At 47.3% G+C, this 25,644-nt stretch overlaps 1 protein-coding gene across 1 annotated transcript in view; it reads right to left on the bottom strand.

Annotated features, from left to right (window-relative positions):
• The window catches only part of Abcc4 (ATP binding cassette subfamily C member 4), a 208,350-nt gene that overhangs the window by 109,259 nt on the left and 73,447 nt on the right, over window positions 1-25,644 (bottom strand). Inside the window, exons 9-18 of the mRNA XM_055609807.1 lie at window positions 22,634-22,735; window positions 18,819-18,908; window positions 17,705-17,896; window positions 12,318-12,412; window positions 12,030-12,116; window positions 7,999-8,095; window positions 3,752-3,961; window positions 2,018-2,158; window positions 1,643-1,680; window positions 1,237-1,331 (exon numbers count right to left, since the gene is read on the bottom strand). Coding sequence (XP_055465782.1) covers window positions 1,237-1,331; window positions 1,643-1,680; window positions 2,018-2,158; window positions 3,752-3,961; window positions 7,999-8,095; window positions 12,030-12,116; window positions 12,318-12,412; window positions 17,705-17,896; window positions 18,819-18,908; window positions 22,634-22,735 — 1,147 coding nt within the window. The remainder of the gene's footprint in view (window positions 1-1,236; window positions 1,332-1,642; window positions 1,681-2,017; window positions 2,159-3,751; window positions 3,962-7,998; window positions 8,096-12,029; window positions 12,117-12,317; window positions 12,413-17,704; window positions 17,897-18,818; window positions 18,909-22,633; window positions 22,736-25,644) is intronic.

Consider the following 25,644-nt stretch of genomic DNA (forward strand, 5'->3'; position numbering starts at 1 on the left):
GTGTGTGTGTGTGTGTGTGTGTGTGTGTGTGTGTGTGTGTGTGTGTGTTGAGCAGTGTGCTGTATATTGCTTGGAGAAACAACATCTTTATGCACAGGAGGCAAGCATTCTAGCCTTGGGCTACATCCCTAACCTCTGCTTTCCCGGCATCATCCACTTTCAGTCACAGAACGGGAAGCAGTAGTATGGTACCTTGATGCCTCCTAACCACAGAGCGTGGCCTCAGAAAGCAGCTTGCGTTCTAAAACTCCATACACAGGCATTTCCCCTAGCCTCCCATCCTACCCGAATAGACAATGGACCTATTTCTTAAGGTCCTGCACAGTACACCAGCTGGAATGGTACCCACTCAAGTGATTTAGGTTTCTTAGCCTGAGATCAAGAAAATAAGTACCAAACATCGGTGAGTGGGTTCTAACGGAAATAATCCATTCTATCCCAAGGACAGCTTGAATAAGTGCTTCCTGTGGGAACACTTGAACTCTGAGACCAGGATTTTCTTTTTAAAAGTATGTGACTCTCTAAACATATTCCAGGCACTCTTGTGAAAACAGAGCGTGGTGTTAATATTAGTCTGGCAAACCAAATGTTAAATTAATCACACAGTTAGAGGTGTGATAACATTGTTGATCGAGGTAGGAAAGAAGGAGTCCTAATTCCTGCACACTGGGTTTCTCCCTGCTCAACGTCCCTCTTCAGTAATTAGCGAAGCCCCAGATGAGCAGTGTGCTGCGGGGAGCTTTGCATACCTGTGAGGGGATAATGCTTTTATTTGGGGGTGGGGGGAGGGGGGCTTGCTGCCAGGGGATTCCATCCAACTTCAATAAAGGCCTGGGCTTATTCAGACAAAGTTGGAACAATCCAAACCACAGGGTGGGGATCCGTCTCTAATCCCCCTGCCCATCCACATAATGATAGAAGATTTAGCTAAAGCAACCTATTAGAATAGACAATAGCCTCATATTTCCAGTGGCTGGCTTTCTGAACGCTCAATCCTAGTTTAACTTTCAAAATCCAGTACAGAGCAAATTAAGAGTCTTCATTCACCCTCTTTCTTCCGGTAGATTTTTTTTTAAAAAAAAATAATTATTCTAATTAATTCACAGAGTAAATTCGACTCAGCCTCCTAATCTGCTAAGATGTTACTGAATTACTCCTGGGAGCTCTGGTTACTTGGGCAGGCTCATTGTAACCACCTCGGGCCCTCATATAATAGAGCAAAGGACTAAACTCTACCTGCATAGATTCCCAAGTACCAGTTAAGATCCAGGGTCTCAGTTTCACTCCCATTCACACTGTTGGTGTTATTCAGTGCACCTTGCTTGTTCGCCCTATTTTGGAAGGAACATAGGAGAAAAAAAATTAAGATACAGATATAGGTAAATACCAAACAAAAGGAGCCCCAGTTTGGGAGAAATGTGTTAGACACCAATTCTCAGCTCGCACAATCCTGTGCGCTTCCACCCTTTAAAATCTGAATCGTGACGTTCAGTTTCCGACATGCAGCTGAGGACCAGATGTGGGTAAAGCGTGCTGGAGGTCACACGGCATGCACAAGACATCACTTTTTCTCATCAGTGACTAACGTTAGGCTAGAGGCCCAACAAGCTCTCCTCTCCCTAAAACCTATGGAACAACTCACCAGTAAGAAAGCCACCAGTCCTGAAGAACAAAGAAAACCTGCAGGGGGAAGTGAAACACCGAGTTGGCATGACTTCCAAACTTGAAACTCAACATTTCTAAGACTTGGAATACAGCGGAAGCTTCCAGAGCGGCGGACTGTCCTAGCACGCTCAGGTGTGTGCCAGGCCCAATTTCCCAGACAAGCCGCCCAGTTAACATCTGACAAGGTAACCCAACTTTTTTAATTCTATGCAATTTTCAACTCCAGTTAGCATCACTCACACTGTGCAAATCACCCCGCAGTGCAAATCCTGAGTGAACGGCACAATTCCTCAATCATACGTAAATGTACATGTGTAAATATCACACTGCGGGCACAGACGTCATTTTGTACCTGAGCTGCCATGTTCAGAAGAATAAGGAAAACGACGAAAAACCAGGATGCACCAGCCGCAAAGTAGTTCTTGTAGGCCTTGAAGCCCACCTTCCCTTCCGAACGGCTCTCCTCTGGCTGCATGGCCTGTGTGTGCTCTGTCTGTGGAGGGAAAGGGAGGAGTAAGCCTAACCGTGACACAGAAACTCTCCAGAAGGTGACTACTGACACAGCACTCAGGAAACACGCAGGTCCGAGGTGGGGTGCAGGCTTAGCACAAGCAAGGCTCTGAATTCCACTGCAGCACTAAATAAGAAAGAATAAGCAAATGGCTCAAACGGCAGCCAAATGCTGCAACTGTGTTAAAACCTGTACAAGGGAAGAGGAAACATATCTACCTCCATCAGAGAGATCCAGGCTCCCAGACTCGGAGAATGCGGGTTTGGATAGTGAAGACAGCTGTCTGTATAGTCAGACCTATCATGTTGGCGTTCCACACTCACCAACTGAAAACACTCAGGGGAAAGTCATCATCTGTACTGAACATTCACAGACACTCTCCTTTGATACCATGTATCACGCGTCCATATAGCATTTATTGTGTATTGTAAGAAATCTAGAGAAGTCTTAAAATATACAGAAGTACAGAGGCTATTTGCACATTCACCACTTTTGCATACGCAACTTGAACTCCCTAGGACCCTGGTATCCCTGGGGGTCCAAACTCACGCCATGCCAATACCAAGGAATGACATCTTTCCTTCCTTCCTTCCTCCCTTCCTCCCTTCCTTCTTCCCTCACTGAGATTGGTTTTCCCTGTGTAGCCTTGGCTGTCCTCTATAGACCAGGCTTGCCTGGAACTCAGCGATCTGCCTGCTTCTACCTCTTGAGTGCTGGGATTAAAGGTGTGCACCACCTCTGGCTGGCCAGGATGACTCTCTTTTTAAAGGAGTGTGTACTTGCTTGAAAGGCTTTCAGTGTGGCACAGATTCACATGAGCTGAAGATACGCTTGGACCTGTGCTGACTACTGGGCACTCAGTGATGAGTGAGATGTGGCCTTCGGCCTAGAATAATGAAGAAAGGGAGGAACTAACTCTATCTGTCATGTGCTAAGGTTACCAGAGCTGCATCCTTCTTGCCTAACAAAACACATCAAAAAAAAGGGCAAGTCAGCTGCCTACTGTGTGAAGGTCCAACAAATAACAAAAATTATGTGAACATAGAAGAGTCTAATGCAGTAGTTCTCACCCTGTGGGGCATGACCGAGTTAGGGTCACCTAGGACCATCAGAACATACAGATAGTTACATGATGGTTCATAGCAGTAGCAAAGTTATGGTTATGAAATAGCAATGAAACGAATATTATGGTTGGGCGTCACCACAACATGAGGAACTGTATTATAGGGTTCCAGCATCAGGAAGGTTGAGAAGCACTACTAAGGTGTTCTTCACGTTCAGCCTCTGGATGTAAAAGCTAAGATCTGTCTATGTAAATTCTAGACTTCAGACATCCACAAGTTACATGGACCTTTGGAACTTCTGGCAGCACAGCCAGGATGGGTGTCTGTGAGGTTCTCCTGCCCACAGCCAGGGCTGTTCCCTTGACCCTATTTCAGTCCTGTCAATGACACTGTGTAACACCTTAGAAGCTCAAGCTCAGCTTTAGGACAAAGACACTGCCACCAACAGAGTGGCTCAGAGAGCTACGAGATCTGTGAGAGCAAAAGGAGCCACGTAACAGGATGAACTCACATCTTGGCCCTCAGTAGCTCCGTCTTTCAAAGAGGGTCTGGACGACTGTTGAGACCAAATCGAGGCTTCAGAGAAGGTTCGGTTCCTGAGAGTCGGGGTTCCTGGGCCTGGGGAATGCTCTGCCTCCTCATTCTCCTTCTTCAAAAGGGAACCAAAATCTACACCAGATTTCAGGAACTCGGTGTAAGTCCCCTTCTGTACCATTTCACCCTAGAACAAAAGGAATTTCAGAGGCAGACATGTCTACTTGGTAACACCTCTCAACTGGCCTCAGTCAACTGGCCTTGAGTTATGATTGCTCTTGGGTCTGGAATCCTGGCTGACAAGGATGCAATAACTCAACTTTCCACCTGAATGAGAATCCTGCTCTCTGCCAACTTCTAGGTGCTCACCAAAATAATGTGTCACTGTGCCTTACAACACAAATACCATGGACATTAAAGGAAGCAGGAAGTGTAGACGGCAGAAGAATCCACAGGATCAGGGAAGTGTTGTGCGCATCTCTGTCTTCACAGCACGACCTTACCCAGCCTTAACTGGCCACCTGCTCCTCTGAGGCAAGACATGCACGAACTTCATGGTCTTAGACTAAAATCTGCCCCAAATTTAAGATCCTCACTGAAGACTCACCATTCCACATGATCAGAATCTACCTAATAGGTGGTTTCTTCCTGACCAAAGTTATAGGAAATAATGCACAAATATCTAAACAATGTTTTACCCCATGAAGAGAGACACAAATGATTTATCTAAAGTCACAAACGAATACTGGGGAAAACCCTGGGGAACTGAATGGAAGCGGAGTAGCTCTGAAGTGAGGCTAGGGCACGTTAGACAAATCAGCTGCTCCAAGTACCACCTACTCCCCTGTCCTTCCCCATCCCACCCCAATCAAGGTGGTCCACTGAGGAAAATCCTAGTGCCTTTAGGCTTTTAATAATCTGATGACTGAAGAATTAGAAAGTTATTCCCGATGCGCTGTGTCCTGTTGCAGTCAGAAGATAAGACTCAGTTGGCACACTTGTTAAATGCAATTATGCCCTTCATCTCAGGATCAGTAAAACACACGAGGGAACTGCTCCTCGTTAGACAGGACATTTCCTGAGAACACAAGCTGTAAAAACCAGAGAGATGGGGCGGCCATCCTCTCTGCTGTTAGACGGGGGCCATACCACCAAGAAAGGCTCCTCCCAGTCCCTGCGAGTGGGGGAATAAATTGTCAAGCACTAAAAATAAAACTCCCAATATGCAGGAGGCAGGATTTCAAAGGCAGCCGCCATGTGCAGACAGGTGACAAAACTACTCTATACCTACTGAGTCTGCAGGCGGAATATTCAGCTCTCTGCCCATGAAATTAATTGTTTTCCAGCTTGAGGAATCTGAGCTCCTCTTCCCCGGGGAAGGGAAACGGCTGGCGTACTAAGTTGTTGTTAAGGGGGTAGTCATCCTGCCTCTTATAATCTTCTTTGGGGTGAGAATTTATTCGATGGAACTTTGACTGACAGCTCCCTCACCTCTCTTTGATGGTGACAATAAGTATCAAGGAAGCACAAATGGACTTTTGCAGGCACCCTACTATCATTACACAGCCAGAATGACGTGTTATCTATCTCTCTGAGGATAGCTGCACACAAATATTGTGAAATTCTGGCTAATATTCGATTGCCATTCCCATCTTTGGCCAAGAGATTACAGAAGGATCCTATGGCTTAGATATAGCTTAGTTATTTGTGTTCCTCGCTGTGTGAGGAAAGGCTTGGTGCTGAGGTGACTCTGCTGGGAGGTTCTGGAACCTGGTAGGAAGCCCTAAATCCAGAGAGGACTGTGGGGCCTCATCTCTCTGGTGTTGTGTTTCTTCTCAGTGTGAGCTCTTCCTTGTGCCCTTCTTCCACAGCTGCCCCTGGAAGGGCATTTCAGATGGGAAGCTACCCAGGCGCTGCATTCTTGACCTTTTCTCCTCATAAAGTGACCTGTGTTCTCCATCAAATCTCTTCCTCGGGCCTCAGGGAATACAGAAGCAGAGGCAGAAGAGTGTGAGAGCCAGCAGGGATGGAGGACACAGGAGAACAGGGCTCTCTGACCCAGCTAAGCTCATGAGCTCACAGAGACTGAAGCAGCAAGCACAGGACCTAGGTGGGTCTGCTCTAGGTCTTATCATGTATATCACAGCTTCCAGTTTATTGTTCTTATGTGACTCCTGAGTGTGTGTATGAGTGGTCTCTGATTCTTGTGCCTGCTCTGGGGTCTCTTTTCCTTCTGCTGGTTTGATGTGATATGGTTTGTTGTTATTTTGTTTTATCTCATATTTTATTTTGTCATGTGCTGTTAGAATCACCATTACCTTCGTGGTTAACTCAATGCTGAATGAAGTGGAAGGAAATAATCAGCATGTGAACATGCTGAGGGGGCTGTTTCCTGCCCGTGATGAAGAAGAATCTGACACTCGCCCACTCCCAGGGCAAAAGATAAGCACAGAGGACCGAAACGAACATGCCAAGGAGGCCACTCAGCAAGTCACCAGGAACTCTGAAAATTTCTTGCTAATTTTGATCTCAATAAGGTGGGTGGTTTGTCAGGGGTTAAATGGTGGCCCTGCCCCTCACTGCAGTCCTGAATCTTGGTACTAAGGAATGTGACTTTATTGAGAAACAGGACCTTTGAAGACACACTCAAGTTAAAGTGAGGTCACACTGGATGGGGAGTAATAAGAAGTCAAGACAAACACAGGCCGTGCCTATAATGGCAGACAGAATCTGGAATCCTCCAACAGCTGACCACAGAAGGCCAAGGGATTCCATGAGAAGACCAGAGGGCAGAAGAAGCAAGAAAGGGGATTCTCCAGAGATTTCAGAGATGGCGCCAGGGCCTAACAGAGCAGCGGGTGGCCCAGCGAGACAGCAGCTTTGTAGCTATTCAGATACTGGTGCCAGTGCTCTGCTCTAGCAACCTTGGGACAATGACTTGCTGACCTGAGTACATCCTTCTTCCTTCTGATCTACAAGACAGACTTCTAATTGTGTCTTATAGCCCCAGAGAATCCTGGTGTCTGGGAGGAGAGGTGGGTACCACAGCTGAGACCACATTCCCTCTCTGCGATGGATAAAACAACAGGGACCAAGGCCAACGTCCTGTGCTCTGACCCCACCTCCCTCCAGACCCACCTCCCTCAGCACAAACACGCAGACTGCGTGCTGTTCCTCAAAACATGGCGGGTGATTTCTTTCTCTAGCACCTGCCCCAGATGGCCTCCCTCCAGGTAAAAGCATGACCAACATTTTCCTGCCACTGTCTCACGAGCACTGTCGCGTCTACTCTGAGTAGAGTGGAGGCCCTACACTGAATGGCAAGGGATCACCCGGCTTGCGGCTGTGCACCTATGCAGGAGCACCAGCGCGTGGTCACAGTGGCCAGGCAGCTCTGAGCACAGCCTGCTCACACATCCACTGCTTTTCTTAATGAAAGATACTCTTCAGGCAGGTTGGAGAAGACAATCAAGAGGAGATGGGAGGTGTCTTAGGGTCTACAATTTCCAAATTATCTACCGTACCTTAGGTCTGAAAAAAAATCTCTTAGAAAGCAGCATCTTTATCATCTTTAATTTCACTGGGGCAGCTTGTAAATTTGAGAGGGCAATTTTGTATTCTGTACAAGGAGCAGGGATTAGAATGTAAGCCCTTTCTCAACAGAAAGTTCTGCTTTCTGTTGGGGCTTCCACTGTTATTATTTGCTTGTTTGCTTTGGCAGATGAGACTTCATGTGTCCCAATATGACCTTGAACTCTCCAAGTGAGAAAACCTTGAGCCTCTGATGCCGCTGGCCCTACAGGTGTGCAACATCCGTCTGTGGATGCTAAGGATGGAGGCCAGGCCTTTGCGCATGCCAGGCACACACTCTACAGATGGGGCCGCATCACCTCATAGTGATACTTCCAAAAGTCCTCTGGGTATCCCCCAGGACATGAATCTCATCTCTAGGAAATGGATGTAAATCAGAGGGAGGGCAAGGAGCTTCCCATGAAGCACACTTGATGGGAACTCCACACTGAACACATCTGAGGCCCTAGGTGGTCCGGTGGACATCTAACTTACAACCACAACGTGCATTCGGGAAACCTGGAACCTTGCTCTTGGGCCTGTTTTACTTTCTTCACAGGTACTTTTCTTTCCTGCATGCCACTGCTTAAAATCTGCATTAGAATCTCCTAACCAACTCCAAACTCCGCTTTTTTAAAGAGAGAAGTTACTTACATCTTTCAATATCAGGATGTGGCTCGCAGCTTTCAGGTACTGCAGCTGGTGGGTCACTAAGATGGTGATCTTCTCGTGCAAGGCCTGACAGATACACCTACAAACGCAGAAGCCACCAGAGGATGAAACACATTAGCAGGGGACTGCAAAGCAAGAGTTCAGGCCACAGTGAGAGAACACAGCAACGTCTGCTTTAAAAGAGGCTTAAATGCAAATTAATGCTACCTGGAGAGGAGGCTCAGCAGTTAACAGTACACACTGTCCTTAGAGGAACCAAGTTCATTTCTCCACACAACCACTGGGTAGTTCTCAACAGCCTGTGACCTCAACTGCAGGGATGCAAGGCCCTCTTCTGGCCTCCAAGGGCACCCACCCTTAGGTGCGCAGACCCACACACAGAGACACAGGCTTAACGGAAAAGCAGTGAAAATGAACCTTAATAATTAAAGACAGAAGTAAATTACTAATCTGGAGACTATGTACTTAACTCCTCTAGCAGCGCCTGAGCCTTGCTCTAACAGTGAAATGTAGCCAGCAGAGGAGGCCTCCTGCCTCCACCTCTGTGTTACGAAACTATGTAGATGCACGCCGCCATACCTTCCCATGTCATGCCAGCATTGACCAATTCAGCATTTAATTCTGGTCCTAACTAAGAACCACGAAGAGCCCAAACCACTGCAACCCCACAATTCCACAGTGGGGCTGGCAGGGACAGAAGTAAGACAGACAGAGCAATAAGTTCCTGGATTCGTTTACTTGATATGCACGGTGAAAGGTGCTACCCACCGGCCAAGAAAAACAACAACACCGCGGCTTGCCTAAAGGAAATAGAGAAAAGGCACTGTGGCGTCATGATGGGAGCTAGAAGAAAAAGCAAAGTGGGAATTGCTTTTTAGGAAGTGTGGGAGGAAAGGGCATCTCTGCAAGGAAGCAATACAGTGACACAGTGAGAGTTGTAGCTCTGACGTGTGCTTGGCTCTGATAGGGTGCCATGGCTCCAGCTGGGTGCCATGGCTCTGGGATGCTTCCATGTACTCAGTACAGTGTGGGCATAGGGAGCAAGGTGATACAGAAACACACACTGAGTGCTATGGGCATTGGGCAATGGGCTATGTACATCTACAGGACACAATTACAGAAAACCATCATGCTTCTTGTAAGTGCAGGAGAAAAAGGCAGGCATGCAGACAGGTCTTCTTCCTTCCTCCTGATGCACGGTCATCAGGCTGAGAAGGAGCAACACTAAAATAAGCAGGGGTAGAGAGGGCGTATGTCTCCAACATGCCAACAAATGTGGACTCTGCTGGCATGGTGGAGTTCTGGAATGCTGATTTATGTGGAGGACGGCAGTGCAGCAGGCTGCAAAGAACAAGGACTCCCATTCTAGAACCTGGAACTGCATCCTGATGGGGAGAGTGTGTAAAAGACTAAAGCAGGAAAGCTGAGGCAGCGCTGGATACTGAAGGCTTCTGTCCACCCATGTGCTCATATACTGAAACGTAATCGCCAGTTGACATATGAAGAGGCAGGGCTTTTCCATGGCAACCTGTCGTCATGGGCAGGCTTGCTGTTGGTCCTTATAAAAGAGAACCGATGGATGAACCGCTTCTGCCATTAGGGCAAAGCAAGAAGAATCTATCTACACATCAACACGTCCTCACGAGACATTAAACCTGCTAGCACTTCACCTCGGGCTGTGAGAATACATCTCTGCTGTTTGTAAGCCACCCAGTTGTGGTCTTTTGTCATGGTGGCCCATACAAACTAAGACATCCAGGAGCTAAGACAAGAGGCAGCAGTGAGGGAGATCTAGTTAGGATAGGCCTCAAGAGATCAGGAGAGGCAGCCATCTCTAATTCTGAGACTTTCTGAAATGCACAAGAATCCACAGCTAGATCAGATTGGCATCAGTCCAGAGTCCCTAGCCTTTCACTTCCAACGCTTGCAACATACAGTTGTAAAACTCACAAACCTTAATAACCCTGGATGCATATTTTGTGATCGCAGTAAAACTGTTAATGGCAAACAGAAGAGCAGCTCATTCCTGTTTAATACAAAACACTTCACATTTCTAAGCTTCAACACGACCGCCATCTTTCATAGCATATTGTTCAATCCAATTTTCTAACTCGTTGAGAACATTCTCCAGCTGCTGCTGAGTGATTTCCTAAATTGCATTCGGGCTCCCTGCTCCAAGTTCCCCCCAAAGAATGTGGTTCTGATTAGCAAGCAGCAATTTTAACAAGCTTGCTTCTATCGAGTGTCTATCCAAAGCCATTAGACATTAAAGGTTCGAGAAGACCTCATAAACCCCCTGTTTGTGTTCAAAGGGGAACCTGGGGTGCCCTTCTGGCATGCACACTGGTAACAGCAGTCAGAACTCCTTCCTCTCTCCTCCCAAGAGGCTCTCCTACAGCAGCCCGCCCCAGACTCCTCTCCGAGTGATGGGAACTTGCGTGGAGCCACTCGAGAATCACTCAAGTGACAAAAGGCTGATTCTGCCCAGAGCAAAATCCATCAAGTCGCAATCAAGAGCAGGCAGGAAAGGAGGGTCAGATGAGAGAGCTGGGTCAGGGCCAAGCGCCGGCTGCTCTCGCTTTCTGCATCCTGAAAGACCCAGCACTGCTATTCACACGGTTTTATTTTCATTGCGGCAGAATGCACCTGCCGTAAAGGTCACTATTTAACCATCTCGAGCGTCGATCAGTGTGAAGCGCAGCCGCACTGCTGTCTAGGCACCACTACATCTGCTTCCGGACGCTCATCACCACAACCCCAGGTGCATCTGCACCCTGCACGGGTACGGAAGCGATCACTCCCCTTTGTCCACCATGTCCCAGAAGGGCTTGCTCAGTCGACAACCTTGTGCTCCCGCCCTGGAACCCAGCGCCTGGGCACATGAGATTTTCACCCTGCTTGAAATCCTGTTACAAACTCAGCCACGTGCCCTGAATCGATGTTTTAAAGCTCATCACCTAACAGTTTAGACACAGAGCCTTTAGAGAGAGAGCAGCTATGAGGCTGGATCCTCAGTCTACCTGAGTGCTGTCCTCTGAAGAGGGAATCTGGGGAAAGACACACAAGAAGGAAAAGGTGAGAAGGTGGCCGCTGAGCCAGTGTGCACCACAGCTCAGAAAGATGGAAGTCACACACACTGATGCATTTTATTCTGGCACCCAGAGCGAACGAGCCCAGGACCTCCGTGTGGGTGTTTCGGGGGCTCTCAGTCACTGTATGACGTGTACCTCACCCCGAGGGAGCTGTGAGCCTGCTGCTCTTTTCTAGTGCCCACTTGTGCACACCTTTATGGCTCTGTGTCTCCTGCTCCTTTTACTAGAGGGACGAAATCCCATTCACAGTGTCCCCAAATCACCCAGCCCACATATTAACACAAACCCATGAGGCCTTTCCATGGAGGCCCTATGCTATGCTGCCACTGAAACCTTATTCTCACACAAAGTAAAGCATTCCCGTGGGAGGGGTCAGAGAGATGGTCAGTCTGGAGCACTTGCCATTCCCAGAACCCATGTCAGGTGGCTCACAACTACCTCTAACTCCAGCTCCTCTCCGGCCTCCGCTGGTACCTGCACACACGTGGCATTCACACACCAGACACACATATACACACACACTGAAATAAAACAAATCTTATTTTTAAATGGTGGAGAAAATGAGCTGACTCCCAAGCCTCCACGCCCCTTCCTTCAAGGTAAACCTGCACATCTTTCTTCCTGCTAGGGGCAGGCCTTTCAGTCCCTTCGCTGAGGACTTCAGGGAGCCAAAGGAAGGACTTGCAGAGCACCTTCTGTCTTTGACTTTAACACACAGGCTCCACACACTGGGCCGTACCAAAGGCGCCTTCCCTAACTTTCTACCCCGACCTTGTGTTTACAAAATGGGTCATCTGGAGGGGAACGAAGGGGAAGAGGGACGTAAGAGTGAGCCTGGGTGAAGTAGTAGTCAAATCCTTCGTGGGGCCCGCTTGGAAGGGCTCCTGAATACAGAGCTGATGGAAGATAGAACAAACTCACATTTGGAACAGGTGCTTGCCCACTTCCGCGTCAACAGCGCTGAGCGGATCATCAAGGAGGTAGATGTCGGCGTCCTGGTACACTGCCCTGAAAAGCCGAGAGAGCAATCAGGCTGAGGAGTACCTCGCTGGCCTCTGCCACGAGGACTGTGCCACCCGCCAGCTGGATGTTCACCTAGAAACTTACTCAGAACACACACTTCTCGTGTGCGCATGCGCACCACGCCCCTCCCCCCTGAAGCTCCACCAAGGCACGTGCAGAATGGCTGTGGATGGAAGGGCAACTTACCGCGCCAGGTTGACCCGTGCTTTCTGCCCTCCGCTCAGCGTGGCTCCCCGGTCTCCGATCACAGTCAGATCTCCGTCCTCCAGAAGCTGTAGGTCCTGCACGGTGACAGAAGAGAGAAGCCTCACAGTTGCCTTCCACAGACACCTTACACCTAGCAGCAGCTTTTCAGAGGGGGTGGGGCAAACGCATTCACTCAACAACAAAGCACTCAGGGTATTTCCATGTTAGACTTTTTTTCTGAGGATTTAGGCACTTAACCATTTTAAAAGATATGTGCCAAGCAATGACCAGAGATCCGGCACTGTTTTGGGCACAAAAACTTTAGCAGTAAAGGGAACAAGGTCCCAGAAGCAGTCAGAATGGATACTGACAGTGCAAAGAGTAAACTAGACAGCAAGTGCCAAAAGTAAAGGAAACTTGCTGTGTATGGGAGGGGGGGAGTCATAGCCCATTGGATGGTTAACCAGGGCTCAGATCAACAAGTGTACAGTGGGGTGGGCCAGCAAAACCTGAGCAAAAAGATTGCATCATATACAGGCAGAAATAATGGTAAGTCTTGGCAGCAAATGTCTAACTGCCGCATTCTTGGATGGCAACCTCGAGGCCACAATGCTGGAGCAGTGTTAACACATGAGGCCGATGAGGAGGATGCACCCAGAGTCCCACGAGATTCAAGGGTGACACCATCTGCCTCATGACACCACCTGGAAGGAATCGCTCACAGCAGCAAGCAGGTCTGTACCAGCAATCTGCGAAACATGAGTGGTCGGGGCCGTGGCCCAGGGAACATGGGCAGAAGTGAGCACACACGACACAGAATCCTAAGTACCCCTTTTAAAACTTGCTCACGGAGGACCATGATGCTTCGGGGCATTTGGACGCCTTCACTAAAGAGCAGATACGTCATGTTTCCAAGCTACGGAAACATGACGTAGCTTCCAAAGCCACAGATTTACTTCATCAGAGAATACACGTGCCTTCACAACTGTTTCACCTATCTGTGACTCAGCTTTCCACGTGAGCCACGCCCTCACAAGCCCAGCAGAGTGGTAGACAGAATCTATGAGTTGCAGAGCAGGTGGTATGGGTGAATTTTTGTGACATGCAAGCCAAGAAAAGAAAGCTGAACTTTCATTTGGGAATCCAGGAAGGTATCCTGTTGGTATAATGTTTTTCTTAATGTATACACCTTACCCTTGTTCATGCAAATACTGATTTCTCCCCCACCCCACCCCCAACTCTCTGGTTTCAATCCGGATATTGCATTGTGATACTCATTCTAAGCATCCTGTCTCAACTCTTGTGTAAATAGGAACAAAATAAAGCAACTAGACACAATGTTGAGCAGGGAGGAGCCAGAGGACAGGAAAGAGGGGAGGAGCCTGAAGGCGGGAGCAGAGTGGGAGGAGAGGAGGGAAGGGGCGAGAGACAGCTAGGAGAGCAGAGCTGGAGGAGAGATCCTGGAGGATGTGGAGGATGAACCAGACCTAAGATTTCACAAAAAGCAAGTATAATGTGGGAAATCTAAATGTTAGGAAACTGAGGGCTTGGAGGTTTAGGAGGGAGTAAATATTGCCCAGCATTGGGTTCTAGGTTAACTAAAAATCCAGTCTCTGTGTGGTGATTTGGTTATACAGCTGCTTTACTAGAAGATAAACCAATAGTAAATATTATTAACTTCCTACAACAGTATCCAAAGACTTTTTTTATATCAAAAAACTAAACTGACAAAGAACAGAATCTTGGAGGGAAATGACAAAACATATCCCCCCAAAACAGGGTAACAGTCAGGTCTAGAACACCCCTATGGGAAAGATTTCTCATGTCTTGCTGGTAATCATCACCGGCAAGATCTGGCATACACAGGCCCAGCTGTGGAGAGCTGTTGCTCACATAATGCTTTATGACAAGAGCCCTGATTTAATGAAGAGCTACTGAGCCATTTTAAGGCCAAGCCGGCTAACACCTAGCCCGATAAAGAGGACAAAGTCAGAGCCGCATGTCCTCAGGCCTCGATTTTACTAACTGCCCCTAACATCCTGCATCCTGGGATGTCTGCTGAGACTGTAGCTCACTGACATCACCATGGTCACATAACCACACTGGAGGGACATTGTTAAATGTACGCTATTATTTAACGTCTCAGCATTTCATCTCAGACATGACTTTAAATTATAAATTTATTTCAATTACTTCTAATGTAGTAAATCTAGTTAGGCATCTGATCACAGAAATCTGTCTTTCCTGATTTTCATTAGTGCTTTTAGGGGTATGTGTGGTAGAAGTCTATAAATAAAAGCCTTTACCTGTCCTATCTGCAGATGTATTCACTGATTTAGAAAAAAGCATTGTAATAGCGATAAATCTACCATTTATCAAAGTCCCATGTCTATATTTTACATGGATTAACCACTGTCTTCCCAGTCAATCTAACCACCCTATTTAATACTAAGGGAAGCAGAGGCAGACACCTGGAGCCGCCCAGAGTGCTGTTGCCCCAGCGGGGAAGTCCTCTGCCTCACATGTCTACTCACTGCCACAACCCCAAAGGATCCAAGGACCCCATACATCCCACACTGAGTTCAGTGGGATGCTCAAGGTCTTGATGTGCTTGCTGTTTGGCAGCTTCATAAACAGCATTTCAGAACCACAGCAAAGCCTCCTGGAAGTCTGTAAGCTTGTGTTTTCCTACTGCAGCAGACATCAATAATATGAGGCCACATCCCAAATATCGACCAAGTGACATAGCCAGGCTGGCACTCAGGCTGAGCCACCCTCATGCCAAGGGTAGGAATGAAAACAGCACAGCAGTCCATACAGACACACAGCAGCAAAGCCACCCTCAAAGCCACCAGACAGCCCAGTCCTGAGGGGAAGCTCATTCGTGTTGTTGACATGCAAAAGCACCAAAGAGGCTGAAGCCCAGGTTCCTGCCCATGATCTTGGTGGCTTTGGGACAAGCAGTTCTTGTCCTCAGGCCTGCTTTCCTGCACAGATGTCCAAACACAGGGAAGGGAAAAGGCAGGGCTGGGCTGCCTGGGAACACAAAGGCTGGGGTGGGGGGGGATGTTTATAGCCCGGTCTCCCACATTCACCTCCATCTATCACCCAAAGCAAGTCAGCCTCGACCAGAAAGTAGCTGGACACGGGGAGAAGGTCAGGAGTCACCAATAGGGCTCACTTTGATCAAGGTGTGTTCAGCTGGCTAAGAGGGAACACTGACATTGGATACACTAGGGAATTAATGGTGAGAGATTCCAGAGTCATGTACCCGTGTGTGTGTGTGTGTGTGTGTGTGTGTGTGTGCGCTTGAGAGAGAGCGAGCAAGAGTGAGTGAGAGAACCTGAAAAGACAGAGACAGGTATGTAGAATCAATGATGGACTTTAGAGACTTTGAATGCAGGAGATCTCTTATTCTATAATTAGTCCTCATCAGTATGCATATTCACTAACTTAATTCAAATCTAATTTGTATTATATTATAAATGACTTAATGTCATTATAAAGACATGTAATCTCTCATTATTTTCTATGTCTTCATAAAAAGCCACTGACCAATACAACCTACGACATCCCAGCTACTGCTCAAGTGAAATTACACATCCCTCAGAATAAAGCCTTCCATAGCATACCTCCCGAGAGGCCTGTCTGGCCTTTTCCACCCACTGCAAAAGAACAGCTGAGAGCCCAGAACGCTGTAAGTGGGTCTGTGGCAAGCCACCACGAGCTACTGCTGACTAATTTTTACAGCCAAAGTGTCTGCAGGCATTTGAATTTTGTCTTCTGGCTAACTTATGTTCTCCTATCATCTATGTTCAGGTTTTTGTCAAAGGTCAATTTTACTAAAATCGCCACATGTAATAAAATATTTCATCTTGTTCTTTTCTGGGAAGCTCACAGTCATTTCTGAAACCCTTCCTTCTCCTGGTGAAGACTCACAGAGTTAAGCTGCTGAAACTTTTTTTCTTTAAAAAATGAAGGCACAAGTTGGGCCGGGGCTGTAGACTCTCTCCCCAGCTTACTCTCAGTTGGAACTCAGCACTGACAGACTGACTAGGATGTGGATTCCTCAAGCAATTTTGCCATTTCCACAAAGGGATAGGACTGTGGCAGTCCCCTGACCCCAAGGGACTTCTTATTATTATGTTTAATAAATAATGAAAAACTTTAAAGATGAAATACAAAAGGCCCAGACACCCTTAAAATGAGGTGGTTTGGCGGGGGGCATCAGAGCTCAGAGGGAACTGAGTAAAGACGAGGCCCAGCTGACTTCAGTCAGAACTGTGTGGGGCGCACATGAGGCTCAGTACGCTCACCTCCCACAGTTAAATGTTTGCAACTGCTCTGTGTTTTACAAAAGTTAAGGACCAGCTGCTGGAAAGATGACTCAGGTTCGGTTCCCAGCGCCCACACAGTGGCTCACAACCATCTGTAAATTCAGTTAAAAGGAATCTGACACCCTCTTCTGGCCTCTGCAAGCACCACGCGTGCATGTGGTACATCTGCACATATGCAGGCAAAACACCATACACACAAGATTAGATGAATACATCCTCCCAAGAGCCCCAGCCACGGGCCATGCATGGACGGGACCTAGGCTCCTTATACAAATATAGCAGCTCAGGCTTCGTGTGGATCCCCAGAAAGGGAAGCAGGCCTCTGTTGCCTGCTTTTCACTCACTTCCCTCTGGTGGGGCTGCCTTGCCAGGCCACCATGGAAGAAGACGAGCTCAGTCGTGATGAGACTTGATGTGCTGGGGGAGTGGGGCAAAGGAGGGGGGATGGGAGAAGAGGGAGCCGGTGAGACTGGGAGGAGAAGGGGGGCTACAATTAGGATGCAAAGTGAATTAATTAATTAACTTAAAAGAGAGAGCATGCAAACTAAGGAACATGCAGAAATGCAAAACTTGAGGGACTCAAACAGAAACCTCAGAGACAAGCTTCAACAGAATAGAAGAGATGGAAGAAATAACATCAGGTATTGAAAACATGATAGAAGAAAAAAATACCCCAGTCAATAAAAATATTAAATCTAATATATATATATATATATATATATATATATATATATATATATATATATTTTTTTTTTTTTTTTTCAGTTAAGGATTACAGATACAAGTTGTGTGTATATTGGGGAAAGGGGATTATTCCCCTAGTGTGAGCAAGGCCATGGGTCTGATGATCAGCACATAAAGACACAAAAATGATTAAAAGTGAACAGAACTTAATACAACCAAACCAAACAGTGATGAGTGTGGACAGACAGGCTTCCAAAAGCTTAGCTTACATATTATAATAACTTTAAAAAACTTCCCAAAGCCAGATGTTTAAACTAACAATCTCATCACTAGAAAACAGAACACAGGAAACCCAGAAGTCATCACCTTTTTCAAAGCGCAGGCCTTGATCACTTTCTCATACCGTTCCTTCTCATACTTCTTCCCAAATAAAATATTGCTCCTCACAGTTCCCGAGAACACCCAGGGCTGCTGCGAAACGTAGGCGATTTTCCCGTGCACGCTGACCAGCCCACTGGCAGGAGGCAGCTCGCCCAGCACCGCGCTCAACAGTGACGACTGAAAGAGAGTTTACAGCACACGTATAATGTCAGCACAGAATGCGAGCTCCAGGCACTGCCCAGCCTTGGCAGTCTGACAAGCACCAGCTTCTCATTTAAAACAGCACTAGAAGCTGCAGCTAGAAACAGAATGAAAGGAAACAGAAAGAGCATCCCCCAAGTGCAATGTTGTATAGAATGGTCAGCCGCATGTCAATAAGAACACTGTGTGAAACACTACCGTAACTGACACTCTTTGCTGGGCAGTGCAGCGCGTGCCCATAACCTCAGCTCTAGGGAGACAGGCAGGAGGACCAAAGCCATCCTCAGCTACACACCAAGTCTGAGGCCACTGTGGCATTATGAGACCCAGTCTCCCTCGACCCATCATCAGCCAATAAACAGAAAAGGACGGTAGCAGAAACACAGAGGCCCAACACAGCAGGAGCCTCAAGCACCGACTGCGTGACTCTGCTGCACCGTGATAGTGCGGGTCCATCCATGTAAGCGCTTGTCCCAGAAAGGCCGCGCACCAACAATGCATGGACGCACTGGGAACCTCCTCATCTGGAGCAGTTCTGAGGGGCAAACCTTCATCAGAGACAGAGGAATCCTCTACAGTTTAACGTGTGTGGGCCTACCGGGATCAGAGAGCTTGCGATTGTCTGCCTCGCCTGGGCCCACAGCTGCCTGGGCCTGTGCTTCTCTGAGCATCTTTTGGTCCAGCACGAGCCATGGCTGTACTCAAGCTCAGTAGGAACTGACATGGCTTGGGTAAATCCTAAGACCTGTTTTGAAGCCGCACAGCCTCGCAGTCCCCTGGAACATTCAGGGCCCAACAGTGGCAGGAGGAAGTCTCACAATACCCCCATCCTAACTAGTGGTCATATAAGTAATTCCCAATGAGCCGACTTGGAAACAAAGCAAACCAAGAAGCTTACCTTGCCCGCTCCCACAGGGCCAACCACAGCCAGCAGTTCACCAGGTCTGGCAGTAAAGGAGAGGCCTTGTAAGGTCGGAGTGTCTAAAGTCTGTGAGGTAGTTTACAAAAAATGTCTCATTTTAAAGAAATAACGTAGTCACTTTTAAGAAATATCAACAATAAGCCTACAGCCTCTATCGTAAGCACAGCTCATATTTCTTCCCCGGTTAAGATGTTATGTCTTGACAGCCTTCCCATTTCTTTTACTTAAATAAACTCAACTTATTTAAATAAACTCCAGTCCAGATTTCCATATGAATACAGAATTTTAGCAGTAGGAAGGTCCATGCTGTGCTAAGATATTCTTGGCTCATACTAATGTACTGAAACAATATTTTTAGTAGACTAGTCCATGTAGGAGGATTTTAATCATTCCTAAATTTTCCCTGGGCCCTTGGGTTTTAATCGTCTATGTCATTAACTCCCGCCAGGTGGCAGCACAAGAATACGGCATGCCCAGCCTTGATGAGTACTTTGAGACAGTTGCTTAATTGTGGCTTGACAACCGTCAACATACTCAGGACATCTGATAGGGTGAAATCAACCACAGAAGATAAGTTCTACAGATATGGTCAGTATTACAACAAGAGCTTGAGTTTAACAATAAAAATTAAGGCGAGGCCTGTCATGTCAACCCTGCCACTGTAAACACCATGAAGGTCCAAGCAACAGCCCAGAGGGCAGAGGAGGACAAGGCAAGTACTACAGTATCAGAGATCACATTCTCCAGCCATCTATGTATTTTAACATAAAGAAGTGTGAGCGCCATGTTTTACGTAAGTGTTCCAAATTTAAGAACTTAGCACTGTAAGTTCTTTGAAGTGAAATTTATTGAAACTCCAAATGTAAATTCACTGGGTAGAGTTACATTAAGGCTCTGTGTGCAAGGCAGACATGAAGCACAGATGATTTTCATGTCTATGCATGTCTATGTCTCTTCTCCAAGCTTCCCTACTATATAGATAAAAATATAAAAAATCCGAAAGTATCCAAAAATCTGAGAAAACTAGTCATTGGTAATTTTTAAGTTGTTTTAGAGTTTCTCAGTTAAATTTCTTGGAAAAGCCGAATCAAATTCACATCTATATAGAACTTCCAGATGTTGCGAAACCAATTGAGAGAAGAGTGTGCTACAGTAGTCATAACAGAGTATCATGGGCAAGAACCAGAACGAGGCTCCTTTCCAGTCGGCACTTGGGAGCACAGGCCTTGTGGTGCTGGTCTCCAGGTGTGAGAGCTTTCATTTAAATCCAGCATGGACACAGACAGCACAACACATCCAATGGATGAGAACCAGGAGTGACATTGAAAAAGCTGTTGTCTGTGATGTAAGAGGCTCTATTCCCAGACCACTGTCCATGGGGTACATCTGCGGGTACAGCAGTTAAGGCTGTAGCTAGCCATCCGAACCCCAGCCCTTCCATGGGCTACTCTCTTACAGGGCTGATGTTCTGTGCAACTCAATGAGGGAAATAGTTCTGCACCTCACAGAAAAACAGTAGAGATAAACCAAAGGCAACACAGCCACCTGAACTCTACCAAATGAGATTCTGAAGGGCAGACCTGCCTTGCACAGGGGAGAACAGGAACAGGGAGGGTACCCCACTCCCACTCCCAGCTCCACCGCCCACCCCCACCCCAGGGCTCACTGTCCAGGCACCTCCCACAGCAATGCCAACGCTGCTGAGCCCTGACTGCTGAGCCACACCGAGGACGCAGACGTGAACAAAGCAGGGAGCACCTGTGCCCTGGCCCTGTGAAGATGGGCCGGTCCCCTGGGACCATAAAATGTGAGTTTAAAGGCTGAGCCTGTGAATGGAAGCTGGTTTAGTGAGAAGCGCTTTTCCTAGCAGCGATCACCTGATCTCCAGAGGGCTGTAAGAGAGTCTAGTAACTCCCAGCCCATGTGTCCTTCATCCTCTTCCAGCTTCTCCCCAAAACCCCCAATGTCTCTACCCGATCCAATGGCCTCCCTCACCTACCCAAAAGGAAGTCATAGCAAGGGTCACAGTCATCCCACAGACAAAGCCAAGGACACCGGTGGCACAGCTCTGGAAATGCAAGTGTGAGGACAACTGGAGGACTAGAACAGCCCACTTCCCAATGTTGCAGGGTTGGAGAGAGAAGAAATTTGGCTAATGATCGCCCCCTGTGCTGTGCCCAATAGCAGCTTTCACCCAAGGCACTTTACAGTGGCATTTAGGCCTTGGTTCCTATCAGTGCTCTAAATGTGCGGGGCTGGGATATGCAGAGCAGATCAAGAGAAACTTCCAGGCTAGGGAAAGCATCTTGTAGTAATTTCCTTGTGTAAAGAATACTGGGACGTGCTGTTCCACATCTGGAAACACTGTCGCTTTGTGGGGAGAGCTGCCAGCACCAAGGCAGAACCACACAGTGCTTACACCTGCACAGGCGTATAAAGAGAGCAGGCTTCTGTGGTTTGACATGTGCACAGCGGGGTGAGGGCAGCTGTAGCAGAGCTGGGAAGGGGTGGTCCTCGCTTCTAACTGGCTCTCAGCTGTATCCCAAACTCAATCACACTACTCCCGAGGCCCTCTTGCCAATTCAGGGAGAACACTGGTCTGAGGCTGACTGTGTTATCAGCCACTTCTCAACCTCCTGCAACATCCCAGCTGCCCCGTGAGTGGTGTTTCATCTCACCCTGGAGCTTAGAGCACCTTCCGCACTCGCTGGGCTCTGGGCCGCCTCACCTGCCAGGGCTCCTGTTTGCTTGCATCTTTAGATGCACACTCCCATTCAGCACACTGTATCCCAGGCTAAGAGGAAGATCTGCACAGCAGAGCCAGGGCTGAGTGTCAGGAGGCCCCGGAGCAGTGGGCAGGGGGGCACAGCAATTCCACAAGACTGAGAATGTCCTAGTCACCCGTTACTCTTCCTATTTGCAGGTAAGTCCCGTGTAACCCACTGTGGGATCCTCCCGGCCTGCCAGCCGGACCTGTCTGCTTGGCACCCGTGAAACCCTGCACTGAAACCCAGGAACCTTCCCAGGTTGCCTGCCACCTCCTCCAAAGGCACAAAATACGGGGGTCCCCATCTGACCCCCAGAAAAAATAATACAAATCACAGAGTCTATTCACCGTGCTCTAAGACAAGGTGAAAACAAGGTAAAAATCTAGGACAGTTTAGAATGCACATTAATGGGCATGGTGGCACATGCCTTTGATCCCAGCACTCAGGGAGGCAGAGGCAGGAGGATCTCTGTGATCTCGAGGCCAGCCTGCTCTACAAAGCCAGTCCAAGCCAGGCAAGGCTACAAAGAGAAATCCTGTTTCAAAAAAATTTTAAAAGAATACGAATATGCAGTTAACGTGTGCCTCACTGACCCTGTGCACTATATTACCAATGTCCTATTCGCTTTAAACTAAGGCGATGATGAAAATCTCTGTGAAAATGAGGTCCATAGCAGCTTTCAGGAGCTGGAGAGACGGCTCCGCAGCCACGGGCGCCGGCTGCTCTTCCAGAGAACTCGGGCTTGGTTCCCAGTTCCAGAGGATCTCACACCCTCCTCTACCCCATGGGGAGCTGCACAGAAACACGTACATGACACACACATACACATAAAACAATATTTTCATTTAAAAAAAAAAAAAAAGAACAAATTTCAGATTCTTTAGGATCACAGTTTTTTTTGATTTGGAGAGTTTTTATGAAATTTTCAGTAGATGCGCCAAATGCCTTTTACAGAAATTGTAAATTTGTCAAAATTCTGCTATCAGTGTCACCCACTGCCTCTTGGAAATGAGGAGTTGTTACCTTGTCCCAGAAGGCAGTAAAATCTTGCACGTGCACTATGGCTTTCCCGTCAGATGGCTCCTGGGCTCTGCGCTGTGGCAGTTCATCAAGTGACAGAAAATTCTAGAGGAAAGAGAAACACAGAGGGCTTTAACTACAGAAGCAAAGCACAATTGAACCAGAGTTTCCACAGAATGTACAAGGTGAAGCCTAAAGATTATTTTACCGACTATACTTAACGTGTCAACTAATGGGCCTGGGAGCTGCCTCAGCAGGCGAGAGTACCTGCCACAAGGCCTGCCAATCTTGTTCCATCCTAGGACCCACGGGGTGAAAGCAGAGACTCCCACAGGTTATCCTCCGACCTCCAGACCCACGCCTTGACATCGCATGCGTCCCCTCACACGCAATAAATAAAGATGTAATAAGATTTTAAAGTGTCCATTCATTTTAGAATATGCTATGTGTAAACACATTGCAAATTATACACACACATCTATTTATTTTCATGCCCACAAGTTTCAGAGGCAAGAGCAAAGTCTTTGCAATGTTCTGAACACATGTACACCAGTTCCTTCCTAAAATGAAAATACTGATTATAAACTAAACATGTACAGAGCTGGACATTGGTATGGTTTTGATTTGGGTTTTGAACAGTTAACACATGGGAGCTGGTAGCAAATGATTTGATGAATGTTTACAGGATGTGCCAAACATCATGCTAAACCCGAAAGAAGGAAGGCAAAGGCTGTTCCTGGGAGAATCTAGTCAGGCTGGAAGTACAGGCAGAACAAGGGGCTGCAGCAGAGACTGGAGAAAGGCTGCCGACCCTGCCCGGCTTCCTGACATGCCCCCTGTTGTGTCATGCCATGACTGGGTCACTCTGCCTGCCTCTCCTTCATGAGAGCCAAATGAACACATTGCCACTGGGAAGCCTCAAGGCCACCATTCTCTGCAGCCACCATCCTTAGTCATTTCCACATCATCTTCTCACAGCCAGCCCTGACAGCAGGACCGGCTGAGTCTTCATTGCCCGCTGTGCTCCACCCCATTAGCAGTTGGTCAGCGCACTCTGCAGTAAGACAGAGCTGCTGGTATAACCTAACAGCAACAGGAAGAGTGCCCCAGGCTCCTCCAGCTCTGCGCTTAATTCACTCCAAACACTACAGTGAAAACCTATCCAAAATGGAACAAAGAGCCAGACCTGTAACCTCAAACTGATGGAGGAAACAGAAAACTCTTCATTTTGCAAATACAGGCAAGAACTTTCCGAAAAGGACCTGGGGGAACTAATGAGAACTGTCAAACAGGGTTAGAAAGTTTCTACACGGCAAAGGAAACAAGAGTCAAAAGATAACCAAAGAATCGGAGGAATGTTTTCTGCAGGCCAGTCATCTGGCAGGGGATTAATAGCTAGAATATATAAAGGATTCAAAGAATTAAATACCAAAACCCTCAAATAATCCTACCAATAAGGGAGCCACAGGCAGGTCTCAAAAGATGGCACACAGAGGGCTGGAGAAACGGCTCAGTGGTTGTCCTTGTCTGCTTTCTGTTGCTGCGCTGGCCAAAGCAACTTGGGAGGAAGGGTTTATTTCACCTTACAACTCTCAGCCAAACCCTGTCACCCAAGAGCCCCACGCACATATCTAGTTTTCACAGCAGGAGTTCACAAAAGCTGAGTTATTTAGTTAGTGTGGGATCCATCAACAGACAAATGGTGAAGGAAAAGGTGGTATACATAAATAATGAAGCTTTATTTGTCCATAAAAAAGAACAACACTGTGCCACTTGCAGGAAAATAGATGGAACTAGATATGATCCTACTAAGTAAAACAAACTCAGAAAGACAAATATCATGTTTTATGATATATCTTTGTCATATACAGAACCTAAATTGTATATAGACACACACACACATGAGAGTATGGAATACACAAATCTCATTCCAAGGGAACAAATAAAAGATTAACAAAAAGAAAAAAAAAACAATATAAACAAGCCAATAGGCTCATACCATAATGTATCATAAAATTAAATTTAAATATAAAAATTAAGAATCAAGGTGGCACAGAAATGGCCTAGACAAAGCCTACCCTGCAACAGTGTGTGTGGAAAAAAAAAATGTTGGTTGTCTGCAAAATCTGATGGCAACCATCTGTGAAAACAAAATTCCCAATATCTAGCAGGTGCACGGAATCCAGCCTCCTAGGTGGCCAGGTGCCACCGTGTGACTCAAGCTGAGGCCTGTGGATGACTACCTTCATATATGACAAAGATATTCTACCTCATAAGTGAGAGTCACTTCCCCAAGCCCACCTACAGTCCCAGCACAGCCGGTAACTGATGAACATGGTCATCCTCAATTCTATGCATTTCCCATGAGGCTGTTCATGCTAGAGACAAGGTAGACCAGGTTCCTCCAGCGAAGCCCACTACCCAGGAGCTCATAATAAAATGGCTGTGTTCTCCTCAGTGTGCTTCCAAGGTGCTGAAACTTAACAGACAACAGGACAGCATCCAATTAAAGGCCACTGAGAGACAGCAAGTCAGTGTTCCCCAAGGATGAGGACACTAATTGATTATCAATACCAAGTGGTCAGCCCTAAAAACACACACGTGAGCAACAATAAGTGGACTAGGCGGTTTTACTTATACATTTATTGTTGTCTTGGTTACTGCTCTATTGCTGTGAAGAGATACCATGACCAAGGCAACTCTTATAAAAGAAATCAATTGGTGGCTTGCTTACAGCTTCAGAGGCTGTCCATTGTCATCATGGTGGGAGCATGGTGGCAGGCAGGAAGGCATGGTGCTGGAGCAGCAGCTGAGAGGTACATCCTGATCCACAGGCAGCAGGCAGAGAGAGAAAAACACTGAGCCTGGTGTGGACTTAAAACCTCAAAACCCATCCCCAGGGCCACGCCTCCTCCAACAAGGCCACACCTCCTCCATCAAGGCCACGCCTCCTCCAACAAGGCCACACCTCCTCCATCAAGGCCACACCTCCTCCATCAAGGCCACACCTCCTC

Source organism: Psammomys obesus, unplaced genomic scaffold (assembly GCF_907164565.1).
Source record: "Psammomys obesus unplaced genomic scaffold, mPsaObe1.curated_primary_1811, whole genome shotgun sequence".
NCBI classification, from domain to species: Eukaryota; Metazoa; Chordata; class Mammalia; order Rodentia; family Muridae; genus Psammomys; species Psammomys obesus.